Source organism: Ovis aries, chromosome 17 (genome assembly GCF_016772045.2).
Source record: "Ovis aries strain OAR_USU_Benz2616 breed Rambouillet chromosome 17, ARS-UI_Ramb_v3.0, whole genome shotgun sequence".
NCBI classification, from domain to species: Eukaryota; Metazoa; Chordata; class Mammalia; order Artiodactyla; family Bovidae; genus Ovis; species Ovis aries.
This window is the reverse complement of record NC_056070.1, coordinates 40,888,869-40,904,103: the sequence shown is the minus strand read 5'-3', so window position 1 is coordinate 40,904,103 and position 15,235 is coordinate 40,888,869. Positions and strand designations below refer to the sequence as shown.

General features: G+C 38.2%; 1 protein-coding gene across 6 annotated transcripts in view; it reads left to right on the top strand.

Annotated features, from left to right (window-relative positions):
* TMEM144 (transmembrane protein 144) overlaps nt 1-14,727 on the top strand; it is a 56,078-nt gene extending 41,351 nt beyond the window's left edge. For all 6 annotated transcript variants that reach the window (XM_042234410.2, XM_004017285.6, XM_060400668.1 and 3 more), the window contains one exon: nt 4,086-14,727. In XM_042234410.2, the coding sequence (XP_042090344.1) occupies nt 4,086-4,169 (84 nt within the window). In that variant the 3' untranslated portion in view covers nt 4,170-14,727. The remainder of the gene's footprint in view (nt 1-4,085) is intronic.
* Nucleotides 14,728-15,235: the final 508 nt, after the last annotated feature.

Sequence of the window (15,235 nt, the reverse complement as noted above, 5' to 3'; positions counted from 1 at the left end):
GATCCCTGGGTTGGGAAGATCCCCTGGAGAAGGAAATGGCAATCCAGTCCAGTACTATTGCCTGGAAAATCCCATGGACAGAGGAGCCTTGTAGGCTACAGTCCATGGGGTCGCAAAGAGTCAGACACGACTGAGTGACTTCACTTCACTTCAAGTAGGGTTTAATTCAGGAATGCAATGATGGATCATATTATGTATAATGTAATTTATTGTACTGTTTTTAGATAGAAAAGAAACTGTATAATAGTATACATTCAAAAAGTATTTACTAAAATTAAAAACCAGTTTTTAATTGAGAGAACAACCTTTAACAATAGGAGGACTAGGAAATGAGAGGATGCTTAGTTGATATAAGATGTCTATCAAAAACTATGTAAATACATAACTAAAGTGAAACATAAGCATTCTTTGTCAATTATATCTCAATAGAACTGAAAGAATATGAGTTCTCTATAAGTCAAAGATCTTTCCATCATTGCTGTTACTCAGTATTTTCTGGAGATCATAGCCAGTGGGCTAAAATAAAATTAAGACATAAGAGAAAACTAAGAAAAAATATTGTTTGCATATAATATTCTCTTCTTTAAAAGAATTGGCTGAAAATCTGGAGAACCAATAAGATCACTCTGTAAGGCACTGACATATAAATATTAAATTAGTAACTTTCCAATATGCCGTCAAGAACCAATTAAAAAGAAAAAAATAAATGCTATTAATACCAACAAAAATGATAAAAATGTAAGAAAATAGCAAGAAATGTGCTGGATTTATGAAATAATTTCCTATACTGCAGAAGCTTACTACAGAACGTCAAAGATTGTCATAACAAATGAGCAATCACCATATCCCTGATAGAACAGCTCCCTGTTGTTACTGGGCAGCATCTGCATTCACCACCAGTGTAATTCCAATAAAATCCCAGGGTGTTCCATCTATAGATGTGCAGGTGAGTGCCTGAGTTTGGCCAAGTATGTATCCAAATAGAGAGAGGGAAGGCAAGCTGAAAGCACAGCAAATTTTGTTGACCTTTTGCGCTTCCCTGATAGCTCAGTCATAAAGAATCTGCCTGCCAAGCAGGAGACATGGGTTCAATCCCTGGGTTGGGAAGATCCCCTGGAGAGGGAAGTGGCAACCCACTCCAGTATTCTCGCCTGGGAAATCCCATGGACAGAGAAGCCTGGAGGGCTACAGCTGAAAGCTCAATGAGTTTTGTTGACGTTTTATCTCTAGTTAAAACACCTTACCAATCTGTCTCCAAGCAGAACTTAAGGAGTGTCCACAGTACTTATCATTCAAAGCAGATGCCTAACTGCCTCTTGACAGATGACCTAAGGGACAGTTTTAAATGCTTTATATGCCAGTGAGTTTAAGAGTTTAACTAGACACTGAAACCAAAATCCTATTTGAATTTTTAAAATTATTTTTCTTAAAAACAAAACCCTAGAGGGGAAAAAAACAATTTTAAAAAAAGTTTTTATTAAGGTATAGTTAATTTACAATATTCTATTAGTTTTTGCTGTGCAACAAATTAAATCAGCTGTACATCTACATATATCGACCCTGTTTTAGATTCTTTTCCCATGTAGGTCATTGCGTACTGAGCGGAGTTCCCCATGCTATACAGTAGGTCCTTATTAGCAAAACATTTTATGTTTGTGACTTGTAGGTCCTGTCAGCTATGTCTTGAAGCAGTCCTTGAAGACACATATTTAAAAGTCCACTACCTACAACAGTGAGGACTTAATCGGAGATCCAAGCACTGTGTGGAAGAGTTTAAAGATTTTATTTCATTTCAATGCCATTAGTGTTCTGGTTGGATGCTTTTCCCTTGTGACATTCTTTTATATCTATTATCTGTTCCTCTTTGGAAAGTTTGTTTTAGAATCTCATATTTAGCTATTTTAAGCTAGACCGCCAGTATATTTTTAGCAACACACTTCAGTCAGAATGTCCACAGTAATCCCAAAGCAGGGAATTGTTACCACAATTTACAAGTCAATAGCGACTCCCAGATAAAGAATGAGATGATTTGTTATCTTAGTACCTGTCTCAGCAATCCACGTTAAACACTTTTTGCTTTGAGAGAATGTTAGCATGCTCTTTCTAAGAGTTAGCATTCACCTTTGACAAAGTAAAACTACTGCTTTTGCCCAAATATAATTGGTCTTTTTCTCTAGGAGACTAGGAAGTTTGCTCAGATTCTTAACCTTAAAAGGGAAAAAATTTTAGTCCCTGAGAACATTGTTCTTCTGTCTCCAAAGACAATAAAACAGAGAGCTTACAACATATTCACATAACTTGGTTGTAAAGTGCTGATAATTGAGACCCCCATATATTGTTTTTCCTTATGTCAATGATCTCATCAGTTGTTTAATTCACACAGCACATTTGGAAATTGAGTGTATTGACCCTTGAACAAATATTTATTGAGTGCCTACTCTGCACCAGTTCTGGTATCTAGGCAAAGGCTGCAGCCATTAAGAAAAAGTTGTCAGGAAATCTTAAAGCCTTCAGGAGTGTGTGTGTGTGTTTATGTGTCTGTGTGTGTTGTATGTGGGTGTGAGTAAATTAGCTTCCCTGTGCTTGGCAAGGTTTTATGCTGTCTTTCACTTGTAGAACTTATACCAGAGTGACTTTTGTAGAGTTTGTGCTGGCAGTGAATCAGACAATTCAGCCGGCCAAATCCAACTTAAAAAGACCCCTCTGGTCACAGATAGATGCAGAATCACCTACTCTAACCCAGTTCTTTATTCAGATGAAAAATGGGGATATACATTTTTGGCATTTTGGTTATATATTAATTGTCATTAGTTTTACTGAAAGCTGATAATAGTATCATATGATTTGACTACCAGGAGATCTCAGTGTAATTGAGATCCTGTTCCACTTGCCTCAGAGTATTGGGTCTACATTTAAACAGTCATATAGACTGTTTAGCCTGGCAGTCATTCAGAGGAGAACAGCTAGGACTATGTGGGAGCTTGAAATTGTTCGCTATGAAAGATGGTCAGGGGAGCTAAAATATTGACCAAGGGAAAAGATGCTTCAGGGATACAGCACACTTATTTTCCAGTGTCTGAGGGTTTACCTTGTGGGAGAGAGATTAGAATTGATCTATCTGTACTCTTAGAGATGGAACTTGTGAGAAATACAGTATCTCTACTGAACACAGAGTGGTATATGTTTGTTTATATGAAGATTGGCTGGCATCCTCCATGGTTCCACCTTTAAGACCAGTGCACCCACATGTAGCTGGGGGAGTCATCTTTGTTTCGATTTCTCCCTTGCCCTTTACCTTGGTCTCTGTCTCTGCATCTGCACTTCATCCTCGTTTCCCAGGAGGACTGCGGCCACCTCCTCATTGGTCCCCTCACATCCATTCTGGCCCCCTCCAATCTGTTCTTAATCTGCAAAAGTGTGGGCTTTACAAAATGCAAGCCTGTCTTTTCAACATACTTGGCTCTGCCTGTTCCTCTCATGTCTTCCCATTGCTTGAAAAGTAAATCCAAAGTATAACATGGCCTCTAAGATACCGCCGGCTCAGGCACATGCATAGCCTCCAGCCTCACTGAGCCGCACTTAATTCACTGCTGCACCCTCTCAGACCTTTCAGTCCCTGGAAAGTACCATGTTTCTCTTACAACAGAGCTTTGCACACACATTCCTTCTACTCAAAATCTGTATCTGCTGCCCTCCTCTTCCCCCAATTCACTGATACTTAGGAGCTCAACTCAACTCTAGATCTGCCTCTTAAGATTTCTATGTGATGCACTCGCAACAGCCACCGCTGTTTACATGGTACTCATTCCCATCTACCACATTACATAAGTCGCTGATAGGGGCATGTTTTGCTTTCCATTTTAATCCCAGAACATGGGGATGGATAGTGGGAGTGCACATGTATTTATTGAATGGGTAATGGCAGAAGGCCTGAGAATCTGGAAGATTCATACAGAGGGATAATGGAAAAGCATACAGGAGGTAGACCGGATGGTTAGTAAGGTCCACAGAAATCTTGAGAGTTTGTGCTTTCCACATATTTGATTCAGGTCTTCTTAATGACAGTTGTTCTTTTTATTACTCAGGGTCGAAAAAACTACCTGCTGATGATGCTTGCATTTTGCATCATCTTGACTGGAGCCTTATGCACAGCTTTTTCTAAAATTTGACAACCACAAGGCCAGCAGATGGCAGCAGCACTTGAGAACACTTCTCTCCTGGACGCAAGAGGTTGTGCTGAGAACAGAGTTCGTGTTCACACAGCAAGTGGATCTTCATCCGTCCTGGATTAGGGTAAATGATTTTCTTTCCCACAAATGTGACATTGAAGGAAAACCAGCTTTCAGTCAAGCGTAAACATGAGAAGTTCTTCTAATGAACTATTTATGAAGGTAGGACTTGACCTCATTGTATCTGAAGATGCTGCTTTGACCACAATATGTGTTTACTGGTGCATAGTCTAGCAAACAGTGCGGCATTCATATGTCAAGAATTTTGTATGTGTCCACGTTTCCAAAATATGAGCCTCACTGATGAAGACAGGCATGAAAACGTGGGGGATGGAGCAGGAAGAAGACATATTATGATGGAATTAGGATCCAAAGCTATCTGGAGCCTTTGTGAGAAAAAGTAAATGTCAGAGTTGACAAGTGAGTGTTAAAAAAGCCATTTCATTATTTTCAGCCCAGACTTACTTTTACTTCAAATTAATGTTGCCCGATTCGCAATCACCCACCCAGTTAGCTCAAAATGCCTTTGATATCTCCAGATAAAATCTATCCTTCGGGAACAAAACCTTCCCACTGTTGAGAATATGTGTGTAACACATATACGTATGTTTACAAGTATACACCTGTAAATACTCATGCATATATCAATGTTCTACTATAAATTGGGGGTAAAATCTAGAATTGCTGAAGCAAGATTCTAGCTTATTACACACCCATGAATACACGCACATATATGTATGTACTCTAACTTGTGGAGAAATTCTAGAATTGCTGAAGCAGGGTTCTAGCTTATCACAGTGAGAATTTTAAGGAACCGATACACTCCATTAGATGTACAATTTAATTTTTTTCTGAAATATATTTTTTCGAAAACCCCTCTTGTAACCAGTGGTTTTCTTCAATTTTTAAATGGTGGTGTACGCTAGGTCAAAGAAAATCACAGGACATGGTAGTTTTCTTTAAGAAAACTGAAATGGAACTACTATTACAATGTTTATTACAGTGGTTCCCAAACTCTTAAAATAATAGTATAAAAAGAAAAACTGGAATAGTGCAGTGTAAGTTCCACCCGCTCCCACTTGATGATATCACATTACTTTGCTACTTGAAGGGGCAAGATGTGTGTGACTCTCTAGCTGATCTAGCTGTGGGTTTAAATCTCACCTCTGCTTCATCTTAATTGTGTGACTTGGGATCAATGTTCTGAGTCAGATTCCTCATCTGTAAACTGGGGCTATTGCTAGTATCTGTCTCACATGGTTAGCACGAAGTTCAAATTAGTGAAAATCTATATTTTCATGATTGTCTGGCACTTGGCAAACATTGTATAATTCTCAGCTATTATTACTACATCTTGTTTCAGGGAAAAAGCCTGTGTCTGTAGATCAGAGAATACATTGTAAGAACTGCTTCCCCTACCACTCCCCCACAACCCAAGCAACTACCTATACCTGTCTATGAGTACAATTTAAAAACAACACTGCTTAATTGTTGAATTGCAAGTATAAGTAAATATTTGATTAACAGTTTCCAAAATCTCATTTAATTTTAACCTGAAAGTCACTAATTATACTGATAGCTTTGAATAAATTGATATGAAGCAAAACTATTTTTCTCATTTAAATATATTTAATTTTTTATATTAATGTCATTGAATTACTTCTTAGTTGAGGTTGCAAATTTGTATGCAAAATTTTAAATGTGAAGTAAAGCAGTTGCAGAGGAAAAATGAAAGAAAAAAAAAAAATCTCATTACCACTGTATAGTTTCTTCTACCAGGCAAGTGCCTATAGCATTAGTGAGAGTAGCGTTAGTAAAAGAGAAAAGAAGCTTTTTCGAAATGCTTACCAAACCAGCACCTTTTTAGGTAGAGGCTAGTCTAAATGGGCAATTGTAGATCTCCACTTTTTTTGCTTGCCTTAGGAAGTTAACGCCCATGTCTTTTGGAGTTTGGGGCTTAGTATGGTCAGCTTCTTGTGTTTGCATTAACTTTGTCCTTGCTTTCTGTCTCTTTGTGCAGAGAGGCAGCACTTATTCCCAGTGAGACTGGCATCCAGAGTAAGAATTTTCTACTACCACAACCAAAATTACTGATTACTAAAATTCCCTAACAAGTGTTAAAGCATGAATAATACAGCATTTCCCCTGAGCTACCAAATCTTCTTTTAGCCCTGTTATACTGATTTATTTGTACTGATAGAGTTGCTACCTCTTACCCTTGTGTGTATCAATATTGGGAGAGCTTCTGAAAAACACACTTAGTAAAAAGATGAGTTGTAGAACCATGTACACGGTATTGTGATACCGTTTTTAAAAAATTGTAAAAATCAAAGTAATATGTACATTTTCTATAAATTCATATGTATGCAACATGTTAGAAAAACATGTACACCAAACTCATAAGGTTTGCTTCTAATGAGGATACATGAGATAAAAATGGCAACACTGGGTCAAGGTAACCTTGAGCATTCCCTGTAATACTCTACTTTTTATGGCAATGAATTATCTATGTGTTTGTTAATATGTATTAAAGAATCAATAGCAAAATAGTTTAGAAGCATATGTCTAAATGTTGAAGTAATTAAAACTAGGCAAAGAGAGTGTGGAAGAATGTTATTTTCCTCTTTATCCTTTTTGGTACTGGTTAAAATTTCAAAACAAGAATGCATACACACAGGTACACACAAATAAAAGCAGCAAAAATCGAGACAGTTGGGAAAATTTCCAGCTTGGGAATCCCACCTCCTGAAGGTGGTTGCCAGAAACTCACTTTCATAGCCTCCGTGCAGTAGGATCTAAGCCTAGTCCCATGGTCCTGCTTGAGATCCTGTGAGCTACCGAACATACTTGTTTCAGAAATTTGGCCTCATTAAAACACACACACACACACACACACACAAATATCTTACAGTCTATTTATTAACTTTAATGAGGTATAATTTGCATCCAATAAAATTCTCCCATTTTAAGTGACCAGTGCTATATGAGCTTTTGCAAATACACACTCATATAAGCAGCACTACTCACTACACACAGAACATTTCCATCAACCCCAAAAGTTCCCTTCTGCCTCTTTGGAGCTAACTTTATGGTCCAGGCCACGAATGATCTGTTCTCTGTCATTCTGGATTACTTTTTGCCTATTCTAAAATTTCATATAAATGAAATCATATATAATGTACCCTTCAAATCTGATTTCTTTCATGTTCTAGCTATTCTTGAACAATTTTTCTTGATCTCAAACAATTATAATTCATTCTCAATTTTCCCTAGTGGAAGAAAGCATATGTGTGTATTCAAAATAACAAAAGCAAAAATGACTAACATTTGGAATTATTATATTTAAGTGTGTGCTGTTATCCTGCTCCAGAAATTCACTGTTTTAAATTAACAGTGTAATTAAAAAGACTTCTTAGCTATTCTTTGAGTCCATCCCCATTCTTTAATGTTCTCTTTTGAGGAGCTGCAAAATATTAAGCTGCTTAAACCAGATCACCTCCATTTTCTGCATGTTGAAAAAAAATGCATACTCTTGGTTTTCTTACAATGGATTACTATCTCTGGGGCTGGAAAGTATGAATTTGCTCTTGGTGATTCTTATCACACCTGAACTCTAAATTCTTTTGAACCTGTGATGACTTATACCATGATATTTAAAGAATTTCAAAGTACTAAGTTCTTACAAAATAAAGAGTATTGTCTTCTACTTCTAGAGGAAGAGAGAAAAGTTATTTTTAAAAAACAGATATTCATTTAATTTTATGAAGGTTTGGGGGAGAAAAACACAAAATGCTTAAAACCATTCCATTTAAGTGGTATTTTTAGCAAAAAATAACAACAATAATAACTGAGCATTGTATTATTATTTTTGGTTCAAACATTTAATTTCCATATGTTAAATCATCTTCAGGTAGTGGCCACATCTATTTTTACTTCAGATTCTGCAAACTGACTCTTTCTTCCTTTAATAATAAAATCTCTAACACAATTCATATAGACAAGATCTCATGAAAACAAACAAAAATCCCAACTTCCAAATGGATATTTTGCAGCAAGATCCAGTGAAACAAATCACTGGAAATGAACTGGAAAGGAAGGTGAGAATTGTTTCATGTGTGGAGACAACAGGCTGCAAGCCTGACCCCAACTTACTACGTATTACAGGTATAAGTCACAAATACAGCATTCCACATGGTTTTCTGGAGAACCTCATAGAGTCTTTCAAGACACTGGCTATTTTTTCTTTTTTATGTGCCTTTCTTTCTTCTTTAAAAAAATTTTAATGGAGTATAATTGATTTACAACATTGTGTTAGCTTCAGGTGTATAGCAAAGTGAATCAGTCATATATTTATTCTTTTTTGCTTCTTTTCCCATACAGGTCATTACAGAGTGTTGACTAGAGTTACCTGTGCTATACAATAGGTTCTTATTAATTATGTAGTTTATGTATAGTAGTATGTATATGTCGAGTTTATCCCTTCCCCACCTTTGATAACCATAGTTTGTTTTCTATATCTGTGAGTCTGTTTTTGTTTTGTAAATAAGTTCATTTGTATCATTTTTTAGATACACATATAAGTGATATTATATAATGGTTGTTTTTCTGTGTCTGACTTACTTCACTTAATTTGATAATCTCTATGTCCATCCCGTTCAGTTCAGTTGCCTGGTCATGTGACTCTTTGCAGCCCCGTGGACTGCAGCATGCTAGGCTTCCCTGTCCATCACCAACCCTCAGAGCTTGCTCAAACTCATGTCCATCAAGTCGGTGATGCTATCCAACCATCTCATCCTCTGTTGTTGCCATCTCCTGCCTTCAGTCTTTCCCAGCATCAAGGTCTTTTCCAATGAGTCAGTTCTTCACATCAGGTGGTCCAAGTATTAGAGTTTCAGCTTCAGCATCAGTCCTTCCAATGAATATTCAGGATTGATTTCCCGTAGGATTGACTATGTCCATCCATGTTGCTGCAAATGGCATTATCCCATTCTTTTTAATGGCTGAGTAATATTGCACTGGATACACGAACCACATCTTCTTTATCCATTCCTCTGTTGATAGACATTTAGGTTGCTTCCATGCCTTGGCTATTGTGAACAGTGCTGCTATAAACACTGAGTTGTGTATATATTTTTAAATTAGAGTTTTCATCTTTTCTGGAAATATGCTTGGCAGTGGAATTGCTGGATCACATGGTAGCTCTGTTTTCAGTTTTTTAAGGCATCTCTGTACTGTTCTCCATAGTGGGTACACCAGTTTGCATTTCTCCCAAAAGTGTCAGAGGGCTCCTTTCTCTCCACACCCTCTCCAGTATTTATTATTTGTAGATATGTTGATGGTGGCCATTCTGACCAGTGTGAGATGACACAGCTAAGAAAGAGATCTAGTTTTCCTTTTTCTCTTACCAACAAGGTACTTGTAAGTACTCTTAACTCATTCATACCTTCCATAATTAAAAGGTTTATAAGTTTGTCTTTTATATATACCATAAAGTTCTGAATTATGAAACTCACCTCTAAGTTTTTCTGACACAGAAAGCTGTGTTGTCTCCCTTTATTTGAGAATTATATGAGCTTTATAGGCAATTGATAGTTAAAATTATTATGAAATGTGAATGTTGTTTAATTCATCTTTATATCTCAAGAACAGAGTACAGTATAGACACATGGGGGGAAAAAAGTAACTTTTTTTTACCATATACCCTGAGGAATATCTTTGAGTTATAGTTCAGAACTTATTACCCTTCTGTGTACTCTGATACTCAGATCCTTTTATATTATAAGAATTTTAGTGGTTTTGCTATTTGATTTTTTGCTCTTTGTTAGGTTTTGTGTTTTGTATTGGGGGAGGTTGGTTTTTTGTTTTGTTTGGCAGTGGTGAACCTGAAATCTCCCAAACTCTAGGTCATTTGAGGGATTTTTTTCCCCACCTGTTTCTTTCCTTTTCTTTGGTTCTTTGCCCAGTCTCCAACACTTTAGTGACCTGAAGACTTGAGAAACTCCCTGGATATTGCTGGGTCTCTCGATCTCACTCTCTCCCTTCCCCCACTTTAGTACTTAATCCTACTTACTGTACCTACCTTGACATTCCCAAATTCTTATCTCTGTCTACTCAGCTCAGGAAGATTGCTGGGGTCTGTCTGTTTTGCCTGTTACTGCACTGAAGCCTGCAAACTCTATCCAGGAAGTAAACTTGGAAAATTATAGAACTCAACTTGTTTCCCTTTATAACAGGTATCACAGTCTTATCCTGCCTATGGCCCAATATTTTATATATTTTACTCATGTTTAAATTTCTTTATTGTGTGAAGATTAATGTGACTTCAGTTATTTCATCTTTGCCTGAAGTAGAAGCGCTCTGGTGAGCATTCTGTTACTAAATTGTAGCAGGTTAAATTACTGAAACTTCTGTCACACTTTCATAAACAGCAACATCAGATAATAATTAGGCATTATACCAGGTTGAGTGTGACTACCCAAAAAGTATGTCCAAGTCCTAATTTTCAGTACCCATGAATGTGACCTTATTTGGCAGTAAGGTCTTCGCAGATTTAATTAAATTATGGATCTCACGGTGAGGTCATCCTGGATTTAATATGGACTCTAACTCTTATAAGAGGAGGAGAGGGTTATTTGACGTTCTCAGGAACACAGGAAAGAAGGATACTTTAAAAGGGAGGCAGAGATAAGAGAGACATAACTACAGGCCAAAAGATGACTTGGATTGCTGGCAGGCACTGGAAACCAAGAGACAGAAAGAACTTCTTCCCCACACCCTCCAGGACACAGCCCTGCCAAGGTCTTAATTTCAGACTTGATAGCCACCAAGGATGTGTGTAAGAGAGCACACACCCCTAAGCAACTAACTCAGGTATCTCTAACCCAGTGAGCATACAAGATACTGCACAAATAAGATGCACAAATGCAAACTATGAACTTTAGCCCTGGCAATACTACTACTAAGATAGAGATGTTGGCTAAACTGCAGGGCAAACATAGAATAAGTAGAAAATTACATTTTGTAAAGGTCTGAAAAAGTGGCTGGTTTTGCCTCAAAAGAGTTATGCATTTCATCTTAGTGTGAGAGGGGGCATACCTTTCTTCCTCTATAAAAAGGAAATGTGTCAAGCAATTTTTCGTTTGTTTGGTTTTCATTTTTAAGAAGGAAATAAGCCTGATGATCTGGGATGTTGTGTAAAGCATCTTAGGCAGACATCTCCATATAGAAAACAGGAATTAGATAAGAAAAATAACAGAACTTCATTTTACTAAAACTTTATGTTCTATTGAAAATAATAGAACTTTGTCTAACGTTTCTTGATATTGACAGTAAGATCCTTCTAGCAAACAGGACATCGACAGGAACTCAATCGTTTTTTAGCTACTGATGTACTCGTGGGAACTATGTCATTTTTCTTTTTCCTATTGAAGATAAACTGTCTCTCTGGAAGATAATTATACTCCTATCTTTTTAAGGATTCTGAGTAAAGTGAAAAATAAAATATAAGACAGAATTTTAATTATTTGTGTTATGACTCGCTCATCATTGTTTATACTGGTGCTCGAGTCACCTGTACATAACTATGTAAAAGAGATTCGTTATAAGTACTTGGTTCACACGATTATGAGGCTAAGTCCCTAGTCTGCAGTTGGTGAGCTGGAGACCCTGAGGGCTTGTGTAATTCCAGTCTGAGTCCAAAAGCCTGGAAAACAAAGGAATTGATGGTGTCAAGCCCAGTCTGAGTTTGAAGGCCAGAGAACCAGGAAAACCAAGGTTCTAATAGGTTCTGGTCTGAGTCCAGGTCTGCCCAAGGCAGGAGAAGACCCCTGCCCCAACCCAGAGTCAGGCAGAGAGAGTGTGGCTTCTCTCTTGTGCGTGTTAGGTCGCTTCAGTCATGTCTGACCGTGTGTGACATTGTGGATGATAGCCTGTCAGGCTCCTCTGTCAGTGGGATTCCCCAGGCAAGAATACTGGAGTGGGTTGCCATGCCCTCCTCCAGGGGATCTTCCCGACCCAGGGATCAAACCCACGTCTGTCAAATCTCCTGCATTGGCAGGGAAGTTCTTTACCACTAACACCACCTGGGAAGCCCAGCTTCTCTCTTACTCAGCCTGTTATTCCATTTAGGCCTTCAGTGGATAGAATAAGGGCCACCCAATCTTCCTCACTCATTCTGCCATTCAAATGCCAGTCTCATCTAGAAACACCCTCACAAGACACACCCAGAGTCATGTTCAACCAAATATCGGGGCACCCTGTGGCCCTGCCAAGTTGGTACATAGCATTAACCATCACACATATGGGAGAATATTTTCTCATACTCAATCATATTTTACCCCTCAATCATAAAAAGAACTTGAGTTTAAATACTTGAATACACTGTTTGGTAATACTGATAGGTAGAGATTGCTTATGATATGTCTGAGACTATAGTTAAAATATGCTTATTGTAAACACACAAAAGAGTATGCAATTCTTAGGAAGTTTTCCTCTGGATCTTACCTGGTCTGATATTATTTCAAATTTCACTCACTTATATTAAAGTCAAATTCAACTTTGCTGAATTAAACGTGAAACCATGTAAAAAATGTTGTTCAGCCTTTTAAGAAATTAGTGCAATATGAAAAAGGAAATAGTATTTTCTCTGTGTGTAATTTATCTTTCAGCTGAAACCTGACATAAAGCTGTTGAAATATAAAGGGGCAGAGTAAGTTGTCATTTATGTGAGTGGTCACAGCATTAGGAGGTTGGTGGTGAACTCATTCGATAAATGTTTCAAATACATAAAATGTTTCAGTATGTGATAAAATTCCATAAATTTTGAGGGAGAAATTGTATTAAACCTATGTTCAAAATAGTGTTTCTGTTTGGTTCAAAATATGATGTAATAAAAGAAAAAGGCTTTGGGGCGACTTTGAGGACTCCTCTTATTGAGGCAAATTATGTAATTTGCAGGGTGACAGGACATGGCTAAGAAAAGTCAGATGCCTCTTCACTGAGGCATCAGCACAGTCCACCCAGACCGACTTGTCTCTTATCCATGTCCTAACAAAGTCTGTGGTGTGAGGAAGGAAGGTGGGCAGAGAGCAAGGGGGTAGTTGCCCTGGTCTGACCTTGCAGTTAGTTCTCCACTGGTTTTCAGTGTATACACATGTACAGAGAAGCGTCTTCATCTGTCCTACATCCTCCATTAAGAGTGGACACTTGTTGGGAGCCAGCGTGAGGAACTCCGCCCATGGCAAAGGCCATGAGGAAGGAAGCTTGGCATACGCAAAGGCGTGTTCAAGCCTCAGGAAACCCCCTGTTCCCGAGCATCTACCCCCAAAACCAGAGTACTTTACGGGAGCTCTCCCCCATAACCATTTCTCTCAGAGAAGGAGTTAACTTGCAGCTCCAGTTAATAAAAATTCCTGGGCGTGATAAGAGTGTTTCAGCTTACGAACTCTGAAGGTTCTCTGGCCTGCCTGATCAGGCTTGTCCGTCCACATGTGATTGTTTACAGCCTCCCAACTGTGAGAGGCACGGGATGTTTTAAAACTTTCTAAACACAGACTCTTTTGAGAAGTTAGAAGATCACTAGTATAGTATTAGTAGGATGATTAGGAATTATATTGGTGAAGGGTTTTTTCATTTGTCCTGCCAATAATTACTGTTAATTCCCTGCCCTGGGTGTGACAAGGATGTCTCAGGTCAAACCTCTCTGCTGACAGACTAGCTCGTGTGACAACCTCTCAACCATAAACAGCACAGAGAGTTTGGAGGATTAGCATAGGGCTTTTTTCACTGATGAGTCAATGATTGCCATCAGGCCTCCATATCCTTAGGCACCTGGGAATATATTAATCAATGTATTTGGAATATAGAAAAGGAAATATAGTAGTTTTTGATGTTAGCAATACTAGACTTTTGAGTTAATGAATCTTCTCTTTTGTTATAGATCACTGTACTTTGTTATAAATCACTATAAATCACTGTTATGTAACTTTATCACTATCTTAAGACAAAATAGATCTTAAGGGGAACATTGGTGAAGAGTTTACATTTGTTAAGCCAATATTTGCTGCTAAAACTTCATATTCCTGCCCTTATAATGAATATAACTAGCATATAGGAGAAATAAGTATTAACCTTTAAGATTAATCATGTTAAACCTTAGGTTAAGTAAATTCCTTTCTTGATTGTAACTCACTACACCCTCACCCTATAGGAATGCAACTTTATTTGGAGGGTGGCGCCTGATTTAAGAAAAAATCACCCCTGGAAAAATAAGTTTTCTGGTTAACTGACCAGTATCAGAAAGGGCCATAAAATGTCAGCAGACCTCATGGCTAAAAGATGATGAAACTCATAAGACCTTTGTATAATTTTATATGAAGCACCTGATTGTGACAAGGGTCAGGTCTGCTGACCCCCGCGTGACTCTGTATTCATCCCTATGTATAACAAAAAGGTATATAAACAAACCTGAAAAATAAAGGATTGGATCAGTTTCTGGAAAGACTGATTCCCCCGTGTCGTTTCTTTCTCGCTCCCCGTTTTCCTGGCTGAATTCCCATCTAAAATGTGGGTACTCACCAAGCCTGCTAATTCTGCCTGGGCTTCTGAGATCGGACCCGGGAGGCCTCAGTGCCTCCTCTCCTTTGGGAGAATGGAAAGACGCCTGTGGCCTACGTAGGTGGTGATTGGTATTCCATGTAAACCAGTTATTCAGCCTCTTTTCTCCACTAATTCTCCTACTACAACTATCTGTTTCTAATCTCCCTCTATATCTGTAATTAAATAAGTTTTTTCCAGGATGCCGACTCTGTCCCCACCTTCGAATCACCCTGGATCCACCAGGGCTGGACCCCGGCAGACACTCACTAGTGATCCCTGAGACATGCTGGAAAGTGCAACCAGGAACAACTCTTGAGAAACTCTGAGGCTTGAGGTCTGAAGTCCCATACCTGAGCACTCACCCAAAGCAATTAGCATCTGAGATGTGACTGAAAGCAAATTGCAAGAGC